The sequence below is a fragment of the Tympanuchus pallidicinctus genome, unplaced genomic scaffold, assembly GCF_026119805.1.
Source record: "Tympanuchus pallidicinctus isolate F22 unplaced genomic scaffold, pur_lepc_1.0 scaffold2, whole genome shotgun sequence".
Classification (NCBI taxonomy): Eukaryota; Metazoa; Chordata; class Aves; order Galliformes; family Phasianidae; genus Tympanuchus; species Tympanuchus pallidicinctus.
This window is the reverse complement of record NW_026294721.1, coordinates 45579829-45600511: the sequence shown is the minus strand read 5'-3', so window position 1 is coordinate 45600511 and position 20683 is coordinate 45579829. Positions and strand designations below refer to the sequence as shown.

The 20683-nt window shown below is 40.7% G+C and overlaps 1 protein-coding gene across 1 annotated transcript in view; it reads right to left on the bottom strand.

The window, feature by feature from the left end:
- VEGFC (vascular endothelial growth factor C) overlaps positions 1–14991 on the bottom strand; it is a 63185-nt gene extending 48194 nt beyond the window's left edge. The window contains 2 exon segments of the mRNA XM_052682100.1: positions 14339–14685; positions 14688–14991. Coding sequence (XP_052538060.1) covers positions 14339–14685; positions 14688–14991 — 651 coding nt within the window.
- Between the last annotated feature and the right edge of the window lie 5692 nt (positions 14992–20683).

Genomic DNA, 20683 nt, shown 5'->3' with positions numbered 1-20683 from the left:
CAGATTGCAAAGTGGGGAAAAAAAAAAGAAAAAAAAAAAAGGTCCCTGCAGCAGAGCTAGCCATACTGCCATGATTTGAAGTTATTGTTCAACAAATGTCCTGGGTTAGCCATGAGAAATGCCCTGCTCTACCTGCTTTCAGCTTCCTGTTCCAGCACCCCAAGCCCTTGTGCCCTGTGCGCACACATGAAACAAAGAGGTCAAGCAGGTTGTAGAAGTGTCACAACACACCTAAACTGGCTCTCCAGAAAGGACAAACAAGTAGGTGGGCAACAGGAATGCTTCTTCAGCTAGCAGCACCAAATAACAGCTTAAGCTGTTCCTTCACCTGGAACACATCCTGTTTTTCCACGTATAAGACATTACTTCTTATTGTTTATTCAAAGATTTTGACAGACTTTAACGTGAAGTTCGATTTTCTTCCACTAGGAACTGTCCTAAAAAACCACACAGCCTGTTTACTGTAGATGTGTAGCACCTTAAACTGATAGGGAAGTATGACCTGGAGTGGTAGGGAAGAGAAAGAAACAGGTGTCCTGGAGGGGGGAAGGAGGACGACACAAAAGTTCTTAACACATGGGCTTCCATCTTTCCAAAGAAGCTGCCCCATCCCTGGAGGTTCTCAAGGCCGGGGTGGATGGGGCCCTGGTCAACCTGAGCTAGTTGCTGGTTGGCAATTGTGCCCACAGCAGGGAGGTTGTAATCTTTAAGGCCCCCCCTTCCAACACAAGTCATTCTATGATCTGTCCACCAGCTGGATCAGTTTTGTTATGGATTCACAGCTCCCAGATACGCAGCAGCAAGGAACACAGAAGCAGCAAGGCCATGTTAACACCTCCTAACCCTAAGCCCCACTCTGCCAGGCAAGACCAGGCAGAGCATGAAAGATAGAAGACAGAACCATGTGGGACCATGGAGGGCAGCAGAGATGGCATCAGGGGAAGGGCAGAGCACCTAACACACCTGCTGGACACAATGCCCTTGTCCACTGCAGATGCAGATGATATAACTGTAAGCATTTTTGGTAGTCTCTTTAAAGTTGCTGGAAATTACATACCTCCAAAGTGTATTAACACAACCTAAAAATTAATAAAAAAAAAAAAAAAAAAAAAAAAAAAAAAAAAAGAATTTTAATTCTAGAATTTTGTAACTTCTGAATGCTTGATTTAATTGGAATAGCAAATCAGTATCTATTTTCACATACTACATTTTAAGATGCAGTGTCCATCAGTACTACTATTACTTACTAATAGATACTACTTGGCCGTTGAGCAGCACATTATTTAGATGGAATCACAGGAAAACAGGGATTTGTAAATCTTCACTGTAGCAAGAAAAAGGCTTTCAGACACTGAACTCACATCACTGATAGACAATTTCCAAAGCAGAAGGTAAGAAATACTTCCTTATATGCCCTTCCTTAGTTAAATACAGATCACATTCATTTCAGTTATAGTACTTCCACAGAATGCATTTGAGTAACTGCTTCCACTCAACATTAACACAAATAACAATTGACCAGGGGAACTGCTGTACAAACCATCAGCATAACTTCAGCTGTTCAGGAGCTGCATTAATACCGTTACAGTAATTAAGCTGCTTACAAATGCTATTAACCAGATCTCTCTCTCACTACACAGAACACACCCTCAGCACTAACTAATCACAAAAAAAAGCTGAGTTGGAGCTTAAGAGTTGATCCTGCACCACCTTCTACAGCAGGCACAACTGGCTAGTTAAATTCACAGTGTGGTCTGATATCATCAGTTCTTCGCTGGAATATCACTGAACTTTATATGCATATAAGAAAAAAGTATAAAACGTAAAGTCAATAGTAGATAACATGGCACTAATTACTCCTCCATAAAGTGTTTCCATCATCTTTTATTTCATATATTGTAATTTCTTGTATACGAAAATTTAAGAAATACAACAAGTAATTTTTCTGCTGACTAAAAAGTTATTTTTCTCAGAAGAGCAAAATTTCAATTACAACAAAAAAAGATATCAGAACAAAATAAATAAAACATAAATTGTCTTTCCCCAGGTACAGGTCTGCCACAATTTGGCATAAGAATTTGCCCCAGAATGGATGGTAGAAATTTCTGTGTTAAAACCAAAACCCAGTAAAGCTAGATAGGCTGTGGGGTTGTTTTGTTTGTTTTTCTTTCAATCTCTTCAAAGAATTTGAAATCAATATTCCGGTCCCAGGTAAAGCACTGTCATTTCTGAGTATCAAGACACAGACTGCAAAATAATTCTGATTTTATATATAGACATTAGCAAATAAGTAGTAAGCAGTGGATAACAGTAACCTTGCATGAAATTCAGTCACCATAATGATTACTAAAACCAGTGCTTATTAAATTCCTCCTTTCTTTTAAGATAGCTTCTCAGCTATCAGTGCAAATTTCATGATAACCAATTAATTCCATGGCTTAGCAAAACTTTGCCTTTGCTTTAAGTCTCTCAACACTGCACTTCAACCCATAAAACAATAAAATAATTGACTGTATGACAAAGACAGTAATGGATTTTGAGGAATTCATTGTACACATTATCCATGGAGGAGAAAAAAGAATAAAATCAAGGCTATTATTCTAAAACAAAAAGTAAATTTTACTTGCTAATTTCTAAAATAACTTTTGTGTCAGTGTAACACGAAGGATTCCAAGGAACAAAAGAATAGAGAACATTAACTGCAGAAATTGTTATTTCAAATACTGCAAGTAATTAAAATAAAAAATGCTCCTGACAGAGTCATAAAATAACTCAAAATTCTACTGACCAGTTGTGATGTCTTTGGTATGGATCTAGACACATCCACGGACAAACGGACAGTGAAGGTACACAAAGGCATCCTCTAATACCCTGAGTCTGACAACTGGGAATGGTCAGAGGGCATGAGACCTGCAGAGAGCAACTAAGTCCAGACATTCTCCCTAAATACCACACTGCTGAAACTGTCAGAGGCAAAACACTTGTCTAGACAAACTTAAGTCTGCCCCCATAGGGCATTTCATGTATTCTTAGGCTTTAGGCTAGGCCTGGCATGCATCTAAAAATTTGCAAGTGTGAGTAGTTTCATGATAAATTTGCTTAGTCAGATGCACCGAGTTAGTATACATAACCAAGTTTCACAAATCTTGCCTGACAGTAACCTCTTATTGTTAACAGGTGTAAACAGCCTGTGCAAGATTGTTGGCATATATCCGACTACTCTGAGAATAATACATCTCATTTCTTTATTTAAAAACAACAACAACAAAAAAAAAAAAAAGCAGAAAAGAAAGTACTTAGAGACATTAAACATACAGACCATGGTTTATAACTCGTGAGATAGCTAGTCCCACTAACTCTCACTGTGCACATGTGGCAGGCAGAAAAACACTTTCAGAGCATAATGAATGCATAGATTAAATAACCATGCATCATCTTGAAGCAGGCCTCTAAGAACAGCTTTTATGAGAACTTTGAGGAAGTAAATAACTATGAAATGCCTTCCTCACCCAATTCTCCAATATAAATACGGCAGATCTTTTAAAGAGGCACTTTAATCATGCTTGTGTTGGAAATGCTACAAAATACTCTCCAATCAAGAGACTTGTGAAGTAAGTGGAATTAATCCGAACGTGATGTCCTGCATCCGGAAAACTGTGAGCACTCCTGGCTCTCCCTTCTCCTTGTTACACAGTCTTAAAGAGAACCTGGAAAGCTATGAAGTCAGATGACCAAAGGTGAGGAACAGCTTCATTACCAGAAACAGGATATATATAAAAGGATTGTGTACCTCAAAAAGAGCAACTGAGAAGGAAACTCAATAAAATCACGGTAAGTATGAACAGAATTGTTCCCTGCATTGGCCAGAATAAGGATGAAGGAAGATTCATACATAACTAACAGGCATCAAGCTCAAGGCAAATAAAAGGAACTGTTTTTTCAGTTTTGTTATTGCTTATTTTAAATACACAGGCAAATAGAACACCTACATAAAGCTTAGTAGAAAAAGTTTTCTTAATAGAAAGAGCTGCTGATATTAAAAGCTTCCATGGGCTCAATAAGCACCTTGACAATACACAGGAGAAAAGTCAACTGAAACATTTTAAAACAAAAGCATCCCCTCCAACATCACTGAAGAAAAGGAAGCCTACAAGCTGCCCTGCTGCCAACAGCCTGTAAGCATGTAGTGACACTTTCCATTTCTTATGCTCAGAAGGAGGTTGTCAAGTAGGTCCTGTAATTTGGCAGGGCCTTGAATGGTAAGGGCATAAATAAAAAGGAAAGAAAAAGTCCAGCCAAAAATCCGAACTAAGAGGTACTGGAAGAGCCAGAAGAGTGGCTGTAGCCAGGTGCATGTTGCCATGGTTGCTCTCTCACTAAAAACAACATGATGAACCCGGGACCATACAAACATCTCCCTTACTTCCCCTGCCACTGCCTGCTGACAGATTTTCCAGCTCCAGCTGACCACATAGCAGGAACACACACACACACAAACACACACTCAGCTTCAGGAATCCTCCTGAAATCTGTGGAACACAAAGGAGAAGAAAGAATGCAAGGGGGGTATGAACCTGCTGAGTTATTGCCATGGAATGGTTTGGGAAAAAGCAGCTGGGTTCTGTGCAAGAAGCAACTCAAGGGGAAACAAGAATGAAACCTTTGGGAATCAGGACTCACCGCGTCTGTCTTCCTGCAAGAAGAGATATGCCTTTGGCTAAATGATAGCCTCCACCTGGAACAAACTGGGGAACAAACTGCTCCTTGTCACATGCTGTGGAAGAGGTCTCCAACAGCAACATCACTCTCCACATCATCCTGTCACATCAGTGGGCATCATTGTACACACAAAGTAGTGGATATGCAGTGAGGTTGGTCACACTGAATACTGCTGAAAAGGCCTGAAGGTCTAATTAGGCATTTTGTCTGACTGGGTGCAGCCTTATATTAGTCTTATGTTACTTCAATACTTAGAATAAATACCACAGGCTGACTATTCTTGGAGTAAAGCATCTACTTAAAAGTTCAAGAGAAAAACACAGACCATCCATCTGTCATAAGAGATGAGGATTTGAAAATTTCATTAATTTCCTGAAACTGCTATGCTAAAATATTCAAAGAGTTTCATTACTACAAAGAGCTTTTTTATGCTGTTAATCCAGATTAACCATGACTGTTCAAGTTTAGAGTTTGCCTAACTCTTTAGTTCTGCTTCATGAAATAAAGCAGCTATTTCTCTTCTCCTTTGAAGAATATGGTCCCAGCCTCTGAAAATCCTTCCCGTGTTCCCCAGCTTATTTCCTGCTACAAGATCACAGTTCAGTGTGCTTTTACTGTCTCATCAGTCTCTCCACAGCTATTTAGAGAAAGAAGTTCTCAGAACTCCTTTTCTTGCTCATCGTAGCCAACCAGAAACATGCCCAAATGGAAAGACAATCATTGTCCATCATTATCTTCCTTCCTGGAAAAAGCACTTCTCCATCTTCACTGAACCTGCTCTGATTCAACAGTAAAGGCCTGCTGATTATTAGCAAGATTGTATCACTTCTTCCAAATCACAGAATGTTCCAATATTAAAGATACAGAGGATTAAAAAAATAAAAATAAAAACAAAAAGATAAAAACAAAAATCAACTCCTCATGACAAAGGAACGTTGAAATGTTAACAGGAATGCCTTGACATACATGATTAAAATGAAACATGAAGTAAATGGTCACGTTTGTACCACAGCAGCACTCTGCCTGTTATGCAAGATCTGCTGGGAGTGGGTGGGGTGAAGAGGAAGTCACAGGGCTCTGCTTTCATTTGGAAACATCTGTCCCTAGGCAAAGGACAAACGTCATTAAGGCACTACCTCTATTTCATTGCTTAGTTTCCTTAGTTAATTATACCATCAACCTAACCCTCAGTAGGAATTCCATGAAGAGATACATGCAGTCTCTATAAACAGTCTTGGCACTATTGCACTGAAAGGCAGTGTAAGTTTCTATCAAGTGTATCTGCTGCCAGAAACAAATATATAGAACACAACCAGAATGATGGATGTTACATAATTTGCCTTTTCTGTGTTATTTCTAACAAGAAATAGTTGGAATTATGCTCTCTGAAAAACAGAGAAACTGGAAACTTGCAGATTTCTACCCTAAGTATTACACCAGATAACAAACTATCATTTCAGAGATACAAAATACAATGCTCTGACTTCCAATGAGTCCTACTTGCATGGTATCCCCTGTCACCAAATTGCAGAAGCTATTACACTGTCACAGTTCTCAATCCCTAGCAGATGTCTGTCAAGAAGAATGACAAGTCAAGGTTTTTCTTGGAGCCTTTGTGGGGCTCCACGTGCAAGATTTGCCAAGAAATACTGACATATATATATATATATATATATATATATTTAAATACATACCAAAAGGATATCCAAGCACTTAAAGCTAAGTTGTTAAAGCATGTTTTAAAGCTTGGTTTGGTTTAGGCTTTCCTTAGGTTTTAAGCCACTGTGAGATTTTTCTTACCCCATGTTTCTATAATACATAAGTAGCACAAAGCGAGACCACCTATACATGCCAGTTCCTGCAGCTCCATCATCATTAGAGAACTTTTAAATACAATTAAGTGCAAATTTCAAGTCTTGGTGCTAAAGGCTCCTTGGGCACAAGAACAGTTTTGTAGTGTTGTCCACTTGGGCTTGCTTTGAGTTCCAGGAGGGGCCATAAAAGGAAGCTGTATTCAGCTGCTTCATCAGCAGGAATCCTGCAAAAACAGGACTCCAAGCAGGGAGCAGAAACGTAGATCTCAACATCTGCTGACAGCACATCTTACACAGCCACCATCAGCTTTTCCCCACATGGCTGTGTATATGAATACTTTGAGGTAATGAAGGTTAAGCCACTTATACGGAAAGAAGGAAATGGCTCTTACTTTTATTAGAATATTACTGCTCTGGCAAATCAACATTTTACCTGCAAGTGATACCTGAACCTCTACAATTTCTTTGTTTCTCTATTGTAAATATTTTTGCAGCAAACTATAGAGGTTACTACCTGCTGCATCTCTCCTAGCCAGTTAGAAAAACAAAACAATACACCCATGGGAGGAAAAAAAATAAAAATTAAAAAAAAAAAAAAATCACAAAATGAGTAGACAGCAGCTAACAATGCATGAAGTTCCACTTGGCCAGTTTTCCTTTAGGCTGTTGGGATGCAACAAGCACACGCAGGGCAGTTGTGGTAGCCCACCACAAATGCAAGAAGGTGTCCTCAATTCTACAGTTAAATAAATTTGAAGAATAACTAGACACTAATTTTGCTCCTTCTGAATGATTTTTAGCAGGACTTCTACTGTTTCTGACTATCTTTTCAAGTGCTGGAAATTTTCTTGCACATGCACATGGAGTGCTACAGATCTCATTTGGAAAAGAACTGAGAAAGTTACGAAGCACTACAGCTATTAGAAGTAATCTCTCTGGGAACTGAGCACAGCTCTTGAATAAAGAAAGCTAAAAGAAAAATGAAACCATTTTACAGTGTAAAGCACTTTGCTCCGGACAACAATTTCAAGAATAAGACGCTGTCTTTGCCTGTATTTCACTACACAGACATAAGCAGGCAGGATAACAGAGACTGCAACATCTATGAGTCAAACACAAACACCCTGTACCCTGCTCCCCAGCATAGCCTTCTGGTGTCTTCTAAGGCTTCTCCAAGTTCTTTGTCAATATTTTCCCTCATCCAGAACAAAAAGCCTTGCTCTCCTCTAGGAGGAACAGGCTGCACAAAATCCCCAATGAGATTCAGGGTGACAGCAGTATCAGGTAACTCAGGTTACTTTCAGAATCAATAATTTTTCCTTGAATTCACCCCAAACAATGTATGCACAATTACATTCAGAGGAGATAATGCATCAATACCTTTTTCCAGGAAGACAACATATTTCGTAGCAAGACGACAAAAAGAGAAGTCATACATACAGTCTAATTGAAATCTACCAACTACTATTATTATTTTTTTCCAGTTGCCATTAGATGTTTTTCTTGTACTTTTTGTCTTCCTTTTTAATGAGCTTCATTCCTCCTGGTTACTTTGCTTACTGGAGCATCTTACCAAAACACTCACGCCATTGGCAATTGCAGTCTCCACATACTTGTCAGCAGTTACAGCCACATTAGACACATTAAGAAATTTCAAAATAAAACTACAAATGACTAAGAAACTAGAGAGACTGACATCACCGTTACTGCAATACAAAAGTAGAACAGCAAATGACTTGTGGTTTAGCTATTTCCTAACTGATGTCTGAAAAGCAACAAAAGGGGGGGAAGAAATACCACAATGCATCACTATGAGGGCTGATCTGAAAGTAATGCCCTTTTATGATACTGACCCACTAAGTCAGAGGTGGATGCTTTTGGTATGGCAGTAAAGGATGAGCCTTCCCACCAATATCCCATTACTTGTTGTTGCCATGACGCAGATGGCAGCAGAGGGGCAGTCTGACAGAACAGTATCTGACACGGAATCACATAAGAAACAAAACTGGGGAACTGAATTCTTCCACACAGAAAAAAAAAATGGCACCCACTGACATTCGCTGAAACTTGCTGAATACTTATGGAGACCAAACAGTACATGAGAGCACAGTTAGGCAGTGGGTAGTGCATTTCAGCAGTGGTGACAGTGGTGTGAAAGATAAGCCACGTTCTGGACGGCCATGCACAGCTGTCACAGTACAAAATGAAGAGCATCCTGATCAGCTGGTACACACAGGACAGAGGATTATGACCAGAGAACTGTGTAAGGAACTGAATATCAGCTTCAATGCACTGGAAACAATGGTGGCAATGTTGAGATACTGCAAAATTTGCACCAGGTGGGTCCCATGAATACTCACACAGGAACAAAAAGAACAGCATATGCAAGTTTGTCAGGATCTGTTGAACCAATATAGGGCTGAAGGTGACAGTTTCCTGGATTGAACCATTACCAGTGACAAAATCTTGTGTTAAGACTACGGAGCTGGAGTCAAAACAACAGTCTATGAAGTGGCAACACATTAATTTCTCATCAAAGAAAAAGTACAAGACACAGCCTTCAGTGAATAAAGTGATGTGCACTGCCTTTTGAGACGGAAAATGGGTGGTCCTTCTGTATTCCCTGAAACCCAGACAACCTACCAACTCTGACTGCTACACCATGTTGCTGACTAAGCTGAAAGCTGGGAACTTTCAGAGTCAGGCCAGAGAAAAAGACAGCCTTTCTCTTGAAATTGTGAAATAGTGGGTCATCTCTGCTGGTGCAAAGAGTGGCACACAGGCTCGAGTTCCTCCCTTGTGAAAATGTATAGTTAATTGTGGTGACCATGTTACAGAAGAGCATTTTGATATGAAAGTTTGCTCTATCAAATACTAGTTTACATGGAAATAAATAGGAGGCACTACTTTCAGAGTGATCTATGTATCATGGCACCAGAAAACCTGTTGGTGACATTAACACAAAACCTTTCATATTAGGAAAAGAAGCTGACGAATTCCTACATAATAAGAATTCAATGAACACCCTGGGATCTCTCTAAGCTATCAATGTTTTAAGTTAAAAATCTGCTGCAATTTATATATCTGCATAAAAGACAGTAATTGCTGTTTGTATATGCATGAAGGGGAATTTGGTACTATATATCACTTAGATTAAAAAAAAAAATTAAAGGTGGAAATCATCCTCCCCAGTCCCCTCAGCAGCAAATAACAGGTACTGAACGCTTGTAATAATGAAATCAATTACAGCTATCCTAGTCATCAAACAAAATTGAAGACCTTAAATTCTTACACAACTTGGAAAGAGCCTGCATCTTTCAAATAACAACCTTACTTGGCATTTCTTATAATTCATTCTACAAACAGCTGTAGCACATTTTTTATATTAAACAAGGATATTAAAGTTGATACCAGTCTGACTTCATATGGATTTCCTTTGTTCCAAGCATTTTGTTTTAATGAATCACTAACCACATTCAAAAAAGCAGCTGCTGAGCATGAGGTTCTAGACAGACTACCTATTCTGGATGTAGACTATCTATGGGAGATGATTGTTACCTCCACTTCAGCTACAACAGCAAAACCAGCTAGTCTGGGTTTATTTTTTCTAAAATAAGTGAGTACACACACCCTGAAATAACATGTAAAAGCTTAACACACACTGAACCTAAATGAGCTTAAGAATAATATTTTTGAAGGGATGTTTCTGTAATCCTCCAAATACTACAGTTACTTAAAATAATACCCAGAGCTTTTTAGAGCCTCCAAAAATGCACTTATTTGTCAGCAGCAATCTTGTGAAAACCATCACAGACACATAAGCGTGCTTACTCAAGATACCCAGGAATGTACATACTTACATCAAGAACTAGAAAAAGTGCCACAAGCTCTTAGAGCTTAGCATTGCACTCTTCTCACACAGAAGGATAGGCAAAAGCTTAACAATTTCACTTGCAGAAGATTTTGTCAGTCTTCACAGTCAGTTCGATTATATTACTCAATTTCACCTAGCTAATTTTGATACAAACCATGTCACTAAAAAACAGTATCTTTGCATGAACATCTGAAAAGAGAGTGGCCACGTTTCTAAAAAGGAAAGTCGCAGGAGACAAAAGGGAAAAAAGATAACATTCTCCCTGCCTCCTCGTTTTTGCACTGCTTGGTCATCAGGCATGAGGTTTATGAAAAGTAGCAGTGCTCCAGCAGAGTGTAAAGCTTGCCTTCATCTCTTAGCAGCACATGCAGCATTGAGGCACATGCTCCATAAACTCAGAGGTGACCTTAGGTACTGTAGGTTTGAGATTCCACCACCAGGATAGAAAGAAAGGAAGAAATCTGAGAAACTATCAAACTGCTTTTCCTTCCACTCTCACACTAACAGCATTTGAATTCCATTAGCCATCAACTAGCAGCATTTCATGATTTGGTCAGCTTCACCATAAAATGATGGTGATAAAGATATGTCTCAGCCGAGACAGCATCCAAGATAGACAGAGCTCACTAAGATAAACAGACCACATAAGCACACCTATTTTCATTTCAGAAAAGCAAATTACAAAGGCTGTTCTGGATTGCCGTCTGCACAGAGAGGTTCAATCACAACTTTCAGGGATGAACCTCAGAACATTCATACGTTCAAACTTCCATTTGCTATTCTCATTCTAATGCAAAACTAGGAATTCTTCTGTATTTACAAACTCACATGGAACAGCTGATCAATATCGCCTTTGGTCACATAATCCCAAAGGTTTGAGTGCAAAGCAAAAGAAGGTGTGACTGCAGCCCTCCTAGCTGTGTCACTGTCTTCTTTCCCACTATTGTTACCGCATTACTGCTACCACTATTGTTACCATAATAACCTATTCCTGCTATTGTTACCATAATCCCATTAATTCAGTCTAGGTACATGCCAATGTCAAGCTTCCATTTCAATAATTTAAGTTCATACCCAGAACGCCCACGTAGCCCCTCCAGCTCTTTTTGAAGCTTTCAGCAAACAATAAGGTATTATTATTGAGAACATATTGACTTCCTGGGTAGATAGTGAGTACTCATTGCATGTTCTCAGTTCCTAAAGTGTACAGGAGCACAAGGCACTGAGGACATGTCCATGTGCCAGGCAGTGGTGCTGGTTGTGCAGGCTTCTGTGTGCTGGGGGAAATCCCACATGTGCAGGAAATCCAAGAGAAATGATTTATGGTCATGATGCGCTCCCGTCCCACCGCTCAGACTGATCATCTCAGGAGTATTAATCTGAACCCTGTCATCTCATCAAATAATGAACTTTACCCTTTGGCTGAGAGATGAAAAAAGAAGGCGGGGGGAAGGGTGGGGAAGGTACTGTTGTACATGCTTATCAGTGCCCAGTTGCAGCACAGCATGCCCCTGCAAGAGCTATAAATAATAAGTTCTTCACATCTATCTGTAACACTTCCAGGGTGCACATCTCCAGGACATTAACATGAAACACTTACACACCTGCATAAAAATACAACACTCTATTTCCTCCCTAGATGTTTCTGCTTCTTATGTTGGAGTATCCTTAGCATCAACCATACTCCACAAAAATGTTCCTACAGCTGAACTTCTTTAAATAGAAGTAAAGAGGAATAAAGATCTTGTGCCAAGAGTTGGCCCAAGATGCTGTATGACCTGCACTTATGTAATACCATGCAATCACAGGCATGGGTTGATGGTTGGATTGGATGATCTTACTGGTCTTTCCAACCTAAGTGATTCTGTGATTCTATGCAGTACTATGGATGGAAAGTAAAAACAGGAACCACAGCAGCCACAAACACAAGAGATCATACATTTTTCATTCAAGTTCAGAAAGTTCAAGCTACTGACTTTTTACTGACAATATAATCACTTTTTCCTTGAAACAATTACTTACAGTTTACTTATTTAATCCTATCTAATCACTTCAGACAGCCATCCCATGTTCTCTCATTGCAGGAACAAATATGCATAATATTTACTCCCTCAAACAGTTCCAGCAAAGGCAACAAACCCACAGCTGAAGACTTCCAATGTGACAAAGCCTTCTGGGATGCAGTCTCTCATTCTTCACTGCTCTCCATTAGTCAGGCGTAAAAACATTTTCCTGTTAATGCAATGGCTCAACACACACTGTCATATTCCTTGCCCTGTCTCTTGACCTTTCCTTCTTCAACTTGCTCACAGCCCCCTTCTTTCTAGGGAACACTTGCACTTCTACATGGTGCCCTACAGCAGCAGCTCCAAAAGTCTCTGGGCTTCCTTCAAGAAACACAGTGATCATCTACAGTGCATGCATAGATTCCCACACAGCATCATTTAGGAGAATTTGTCCACAATCAGCTGTTCTGCCTCTGCCCTGTAAATACACTCCATGGCCAGCTTTCATGCTTTCCACCTTTTTAGCACAAGCTCTTCTGGGGATTGGCAACTCAAACACGGGCTTCACTCACTAAATAACTGGATGATAGTCATGGACTGTAGAGTGTTGAAGCATTTTTATTTTTATTTTTTTTTTTTTTTTTACCTTTTTGTAAGTTTTGCCTTTCTTATAAATAGTTTGATAAGAGGACCACTGGCTTGATTCTGTGTTCCTATTTTTAAACACTTCGCTTTGAAGAGTGCTGGATAAACATTTAAGCAATACGATCACTGATAGCACACTAACATTTAGAACATTACAATGTAAGCATTCAACTGTAATTAAAACATTTGGAGAGAGACTCAGTAACCTTCTCCAATGCACAACAGTACTTGAAATGCACAAGTTCTGAGAGCGGTTTATGGTCTGTAGCAGTCTGGATATCAGAAACAGACGTACAGCTAACATACGCTATCACAACTTCCCACGTAGCTTCAGTACAATCTCCCTTATTTCAGTTCAGTAAAACAAATAGCACTGGTACATTCAATTTATTTCTCCAACCAGAGAAAAAAATAGCGCTGCTAACCTAGAAAAAAAGCAATCAGAATATCAGCTTAGCTTTTAATCCGCACACTCCACTTCCCAAGCAAATAATGAATGAGCTGGGCCATGATCGCCCTCAGAAAGCATGTCGAAAATCTCCAAAACAATGAGCCGAGGGTAAGGGCTGCTATGGAGCTCAGACATCAAAGGTGTACCTAACAATGTCACATGCTTATGCTCCACATGCTGGGCATCATTTTTATGCACCAGATGTAGCAGGAACAGCAAAACCACAGCACTTGCTGAAAGGTACTCCAGTGCTAAGGTACAAAACTTCCTATGCAAATAGAAGTTAGCACTGACTCGTGGGCATCTGTGGCTGAAAATAAGGATTTGAGCAGAACTTTAACCTTGTGCTCGGACAGAGTGTCACGTTGTCAGCCCAAGGTGTCACATCTCCTCTAACTGTCACACAGCAGTATGTCATCCAAAGTGTCAGTAACTCCAAGCGACTTTTCAACAAACGGCAAGGCTGGGCTTCTGTTGTCACCGTCCCACCCCATGCCCCTCATTACTTCATTCTCCGGCCCTTTATCTGGCTCCTCACACCTCGCTGCACCCCGGGCCCACCTCTGCCCTACGTGGAGACCGCCGGGCACGGTTGGGGGCAGGCACGGCTGCACCCCAAGCAAAGGGGCAGCAGTGGAGCTGCCAGTCAGGTGCTCCGCATTTCTTGGGAAATCTGGGGATTTTCTTTTCCCCATCAACCCTTTAACCCGAGATTATTCTTATTTTTTCCCCTTAAATAAATCCCCACTCTTAAGGTCTCCTATCCCAACTCTATTTCCCCAGCAGCATTTCCAAGGAGGAGCGGAGCCGGACGCCCGGAGCAGCTTACCTTGGGCTCCCCGACACCGGGCTCCTCCTCATAGTAGCCGTGCCCGGACTCGTAGGCGGCGGCGACGGGCAGCTGCCGGGGTCCCAGGAGCACGGCGCCAGCAGCGAGGCAGCAGCCCAGGGAGAGCATCTCCAGCAAGTGCATTGTGCGGAGATGGCAGGGCGGAGCGGGGCCGCGGGGCAGCCGCAGGAATGCGGGCACAATTCCGAGGCTCCTTCTTTTCCTTTTCTCCCCCTCCCCTCTTCTTTCGCTGTCCTCACCCCCCTCCCTCCCCTCGCAATATCCAAGGCAGTAAAATCCGCGGGATGGAGAAGATGCGGCGGCAGCAGCAGCTCCCAGACGCCTGCAGGGGAGCTCCCAGCTTTCCCAGCCTCTTTGCAAATTCTCACCGAAGTTATCCGGACTTTGCCAGGTAAAAAACCCACCAGGAAACCGGACATCCGAGGCTGCGCTCGCTTGGGAGCGGTGGAAAGCGCAGACAGAAGGAGGAGGAGGGAGAGGAAGGAGGGAAGCGGGACCCAGCGGCCGCTCGCAGCCGGCGCCCTCCCGCGGGGCCCGCCCGGCCCGGCGGCTGCGCGGCGCGGAGCGGAGCGCTCGGCCGGGGGCTGCGCGGCGCCTGGGGCTGCGCGGCGGCGGGCGCGGGGGCCGCGCATGGCGAAAGCGCCCTCTGCCTGCGGCTCCGAGCGGCGGGAGGAGCCTCCTTTCCTCCTCCTCCTCCTCCTTCTCTCTCCTGCTGCTGCCGCCTGCCGCCGGCTGTTCAGAGCGAGACGCCGGCGGTCAAGCGGAGCCCAGCTCGTCCAAGCCCAAGCGAAGTGGGACCGGGACCTCGAGAGGAAAATCAAAGATCTCAGAGAGCTGCAGTCAATCAACTAGGAAATCGGCTGTGAAACGGCCGGATGAAGTTGGTTAAAATGCTATCTGAAGTCCCTTTGGAATGATGCAAGATTTCTTTAACCCTAATCAGCTCCTTGTTGAGTAGTGGTGGCCCCTCTGAGACAGCAGAGCAGTGGAACATTTTGTCAGATTAAGACATAGTACCCCAAAAAGCACCCTCCTCCTAATCTCTGACAGCTTGGAGCTGGCAGAAGTTCCATCCCGTTCAGAGCCCAGAACAAACAGCACAGATGCTGTGCCCCACTGAGACTGTGATTGAAAGTAATGCTCACAAGAAAAAAAGTTAAACCACAACAAATTGCACATTGCTAATGAAGTAACACAGAGCAGCCCACACAAGGCTCAGCTAAGCAAACGGAAGCATTCCTTGTACTAGCAGTGACGTGACAGCGTTAGTGAAACATGTAAGCGTTTGAAAAGCTTTTGAAATCATTCTGCATCGCCTTTAAACATTGTTTAGTACCATGCTGTATGGGAACGCGCTGTGTGGGCAGAGCCCTGGCTGCTCGGGTTGGCTGCTGGCAGGCTGCTCACATTACACTGCTCCTGCTCCTCCGAGTCCCATTCTGTGATCGCTCAGGAGCAGCGCCCCAGGGGTTACACAACCAGAGGTCCCTAGCAGGCATGTAGGCGCCTTCTGTGCTGTCTGTGCTACTCCTTATCAATTTCAAGATGGCACTTCATCTTCCTGCTACACATAGCGATTATTCCGTCGCAAGGAAGAAGTAACCATTCCATTTGCAATGGGAATGTTTAAAGCTGTTTTCATGGTTACTCCAAAGTTATTGAAGCACCGACAGTTTTTTAAACACCTTCACAACACAGCGAAGCAATGAAAAGAGGACCAGGCTAGAAGTTAAGCAGAACAGCTACGATGATATAAAATAGCATAAATACATTATGAATCCAATTGTTCTTCAATGGACCCTTGCAGCGCTGCAGATCAAAGCACAGATTAAAGCCAAAGAGCATGCTGCAGGATGCTAAGCCCCTTTACACAGAAATGCAGCATTGCTGGCTTGAGTTCAAGCATTACAGATTGGTGTAGAAAATGACAAAATCAGGCAGTTTATTTCAGAGACAGTCTGTCATTCAAGGAGTATCTCTTTGACAGTAAATCCCAAAACAAAACTGTTCATGCTGTACTTTCACAGCATCAGCTGGCTTCACTGTCTACTTTCCACCTCACTAACACTCTCTCCCTTTTCCCTTTGATTCATAGAAATCCTAAATAGCATTAAATATTTCTACATGAGAGAGCATTTCCACCAGTTACACTGTAAATCTAGTTATGAGTGTCTGGTCATGACACTTTAAATTAGGCATCACAGTGCCTCAAATCACAGCCTAAGCATAAGGATTTTAAAATAAGAAGCATCATAGATTTCAACCATCTTCAGGTTTACAAATGATATTTCACTGCTTTTAAAGATTTCCATCAATTCAGACTGTATTTCTTTCAGTCTTCTTTCAGTAATTCTTTCAGGAAAATTTAACAGTTTTCTGGTTTAGAATCTCTCTTCTCCCCCCCCCCCCCCCCCCCCCCCCCCATCATCACCTTGTGATTAATATTCTTCCTCTTGTCTTCAAATTAAGCAGAAGCCACTGCATTATGGAGATTTAATATCTTTCCCTTACATGAAAATATCCATGCAAGGCTTACAGGACAATTTGTAGATAACAAGTTCTAAGCAGCACTTCATACTCCTGGCAGTGAATCGACCCTATAAACACAAAAAACTAAAGAGATGTCCCTAATGGTGTAGAAGTACAATTCCAGGCCTTGAATGGTTATGTTTTAACAGCAATAATAGATACTATTGGAAAAGAAATGAAGTATTTGATGTCAGATGTAAAATTTCTTCTGATTAATTTTCCTGGACTTGTTTTAAAGTTACATTAAAGTATACACATACTTCATTCTGAGGATGAAGCTAACATAAAGTCAATCTGTGAAGCATGTTCCTCTACAGCACTGAGACATACATGATGTATTCAGTGGATATATGTCAATACCTGCTTTCTTTCTATCTCCACTTCACAGCAACATAAGAAGTGAGAGAGGAACCACTGGAAGAAACATGAGCTGAGCACCAGGAACAGGAAAGCATCAACAGCAGCAATAAAAATCAGTAGCATGCTCTTGTAATTTGGTTTATTTGTGTACTGTGGAGTCTGCTTATTTAAGATGTCTCAGGACTGAATAATAATCTGTTAAACGTTTTCCTTTCAGGATGTCATTTAAATATTTGTGTTTGATTCAAATCAATCTCTCTTGCACTCTCCTCTTAAACAGACAGTACCCAAGAGTTAAAATGACAGACATTTTGGTTTGCTTTTATTTCAGTGCGCATATCTTTACTGGTGAGTGCCAGTAAAATATAATTTTAGTGTAAATATCAAATATAGAATAGTTTTTTCCCCAAATGCAGCATCTCAAAAGACTCAGGAATTGCAATTCTATAGCCATTCCAAGGAATTAAGTATTGTTGTACACTTAGTCCTAAACTCCCTTGTAGCACTGACTCTCCCTTTCTTCCTCCAATACTTAAAAGCATGGAAGGAAAAATTTTTTATTGATCAATATCTTAAATATCAAAGTCCATTGTAAAAATACTGCTAATAAGCCTGATTTATATATGTAGAAGAAAGAATTTCAGGTTCAGTATCAAACTACCAGAACAGTGATCACTAATGAACTTTGTGCCAAATGAACCTTTAAATCCTGTGTTTTTTTCTTATCAATTTTATATAACCAGCCTATAGAAGAGAAAATTTGGCTACTGAGAAAGAACAATGCAGTGGATTCCATGCTGTAGTCCACTTCTCTCCTCAAATCTTCTTCTTTGTACAAAACATATCGGATTGACCAGAAATGTTTAGAAGTTCTACAGTTTCAGCAATCTCCTTCAAAATAACTTTCCTAATTCCTAACCAGCCAATGGAAAGACAGCTTGGTTTTGTGCAAGCATTCAGTTGATATTTCCTTATATGAACCTAGAAAAGGATTTAAAAGAGAAGGGGCCTGAAGATCACCAAAAGAAACTGAAATCTTTTCTGACTTTAATCAGGCATTCTTACCATATACCATAAACCATAGGAAACTGTTCTTTACAAAACTTCCAGCTAAGAACTCTTCAACGTAGCTTTAACCTAAAAATACTGACAAGATGAATAGCTTTAAAATCAATGAGAGATGTCACATCTGCAAAGCCATTTTCTGTGGCAGTTGGCCAAGTGTTTTTGTGTTTCTGGATTTTATTATTTCCAGAACTTTTTATTATTATTTGGAAATTTCTCTTTTCCTTTTGATATACGTGTTCACCTCTCTCGAAAATTAACTGACAAAACAGGAATCCTTCATCTTCAGCCTTTGACACTGGTTGATACCCAGGATTACAGGATTATTGGGATTTCTTTGTCCTCAGGGATCCTCTTTCTAAACATTTAAAATTAATATGATTGGCATTTCACATTAGAATTCCTTTATGCTTCTGGATAACTGCAAGAGCATAAAACCCTGGCAAATTTTGTCATAGGAAGAGGCTGATGTGATGCAAAAAAAATGGGCAGCGCAAGGCAGTATCTTAAGGGAAGTGCTTGAATTCCCTAAACCAAATTATGTATCTTTAATGTTGGAAAAAAATTTGAATAGAGAGAGCTCTCACACAGATTTTAATGTAAGACAGCTGAATGAAATGTTTCTCTTTATCATATTTTACCTTCTATTGTGTGAGTCCTTGTACACATGAACAGGCACGCAGAGAATATTAGCTTCCTGTGAACTAGTTAATCTCTCCATGTAGTAATGTTGTTCCAAGTTAGAATCTCTGGCTGCAGCAGTAAAATGACCGACTGTAACCTCTTCACTGATAGCTTTGCATAAACTAATTTGTATATAATTGAAGTAATGTCACTATATAAATTTAGGGTCAACAAAATGTATTAGCACTTAACAGCATGGCTGCTACACATCTACAAATCTAATCAGATCAGGATAAAAAAATATGTACTGAGTAAATGAGTAAATAAAATAAAATGGTAAAAATAGAGGAGTAAACTGTTGCAATTCTAATTCAATGGATGCAGATGTTGGAAGAGTATGAGGGAAGTGGGCAGCAGAAACAAACAGTCTTGCATGCTCTCCCTAAACAACATTGCCAACTGCAACTACAGGAAACAAAACTAGGTAGTATAGACAGTCTGAGCCAACAGGGCATGGCATTTCTTATATTTTGAGGGAAACTGAATCAATTCTTCATTGATTGAGGTCCAAACCACAAAGTGAATTTGTTCTTGTCTTTCCATCTCATGTTCAGACCACGCACACTTAGTCATAACAAAAACACTTATTTTTACACATCAATATTGCAGCAGTAGTTAGTCCAACAGATAAGGTTGGAGGAAAGTACACAAGAAATCCCATCTATAAAATACTTGTTATCATCTACAATGAATTGAATATGGAGTGCTATTGTCATTACAGTTGAAACCAGATTTTATCATTCAATCTTAAGAAGAAATACACACATGCACCATTTGTTGATGAGGAAGTCACAAATAGTTGAACTGACACCACCTGTACATTGGTTTCTACAGAGGTTTTCTTCTCTGCTAAAACAATTGCTTAATAAAAAAATGTAACATGTTTCTTTCAAAAGCTGTGCTTTGTGCTGAATAAAGTGTGTTGTTGTTCCTAAGGATATATTCTGGGCACAAAATCAGAACGATCAAGAGCTACCATCTTTGAGAATTCAAAATTCAATTGCCAAGCATTTAATTTTCCAAAATCCACTAAAATAAATGAAGAAATAAGGACACCAAACATGCAGTGACAAAGAATTATAGACCAAAGGTGTATTGAGATGTACATTGCATCAGAGGCCACAAGCAATTCCTTCCTTCACTGTCTAGCCAGGAAATTTCTTTCCTGTGACAGTGAAAGCTGTGCTAACTTTCCCCCTTATTCTTAATGAATTTATTTAGCGAGGGATATAGCAACCAATTCTTAACAGTTCCTTCCTTTCAGCATGACCTACTCATATCTTTACCTTAGTCAGTCTCCTGTAGACACTGAGTACTTCAGGCTAGATTAGGCAGCTGATGCAGGCTACATGGACCCAGCTCATCCTGAGAAAAGAAGCCTTCAGTACAGCATATCCCTCATCCGTCTGCTTGCTTATCTCTTTGTACTTGAATTTAAGCAGCTATTACTGATTTAAAAAGCAGGTAGCATGCTGGGCCTAATCTATTTCAAAAATTCCTATCCCATCACAGTCCTACTGTTGCACTCCACAGGGAGACTTCAACTAATCCATCCCAGGGTAAAACTCTGGAGTGCAAAGGGTAGAGCAACAGACCACTTTCAGTAGCAGGTTCCAGCTGTGCAAATCAATCTAATCTTCTCCATTTATAATGAATATAAGCCCAGATGTATTCAAAAATAAAACC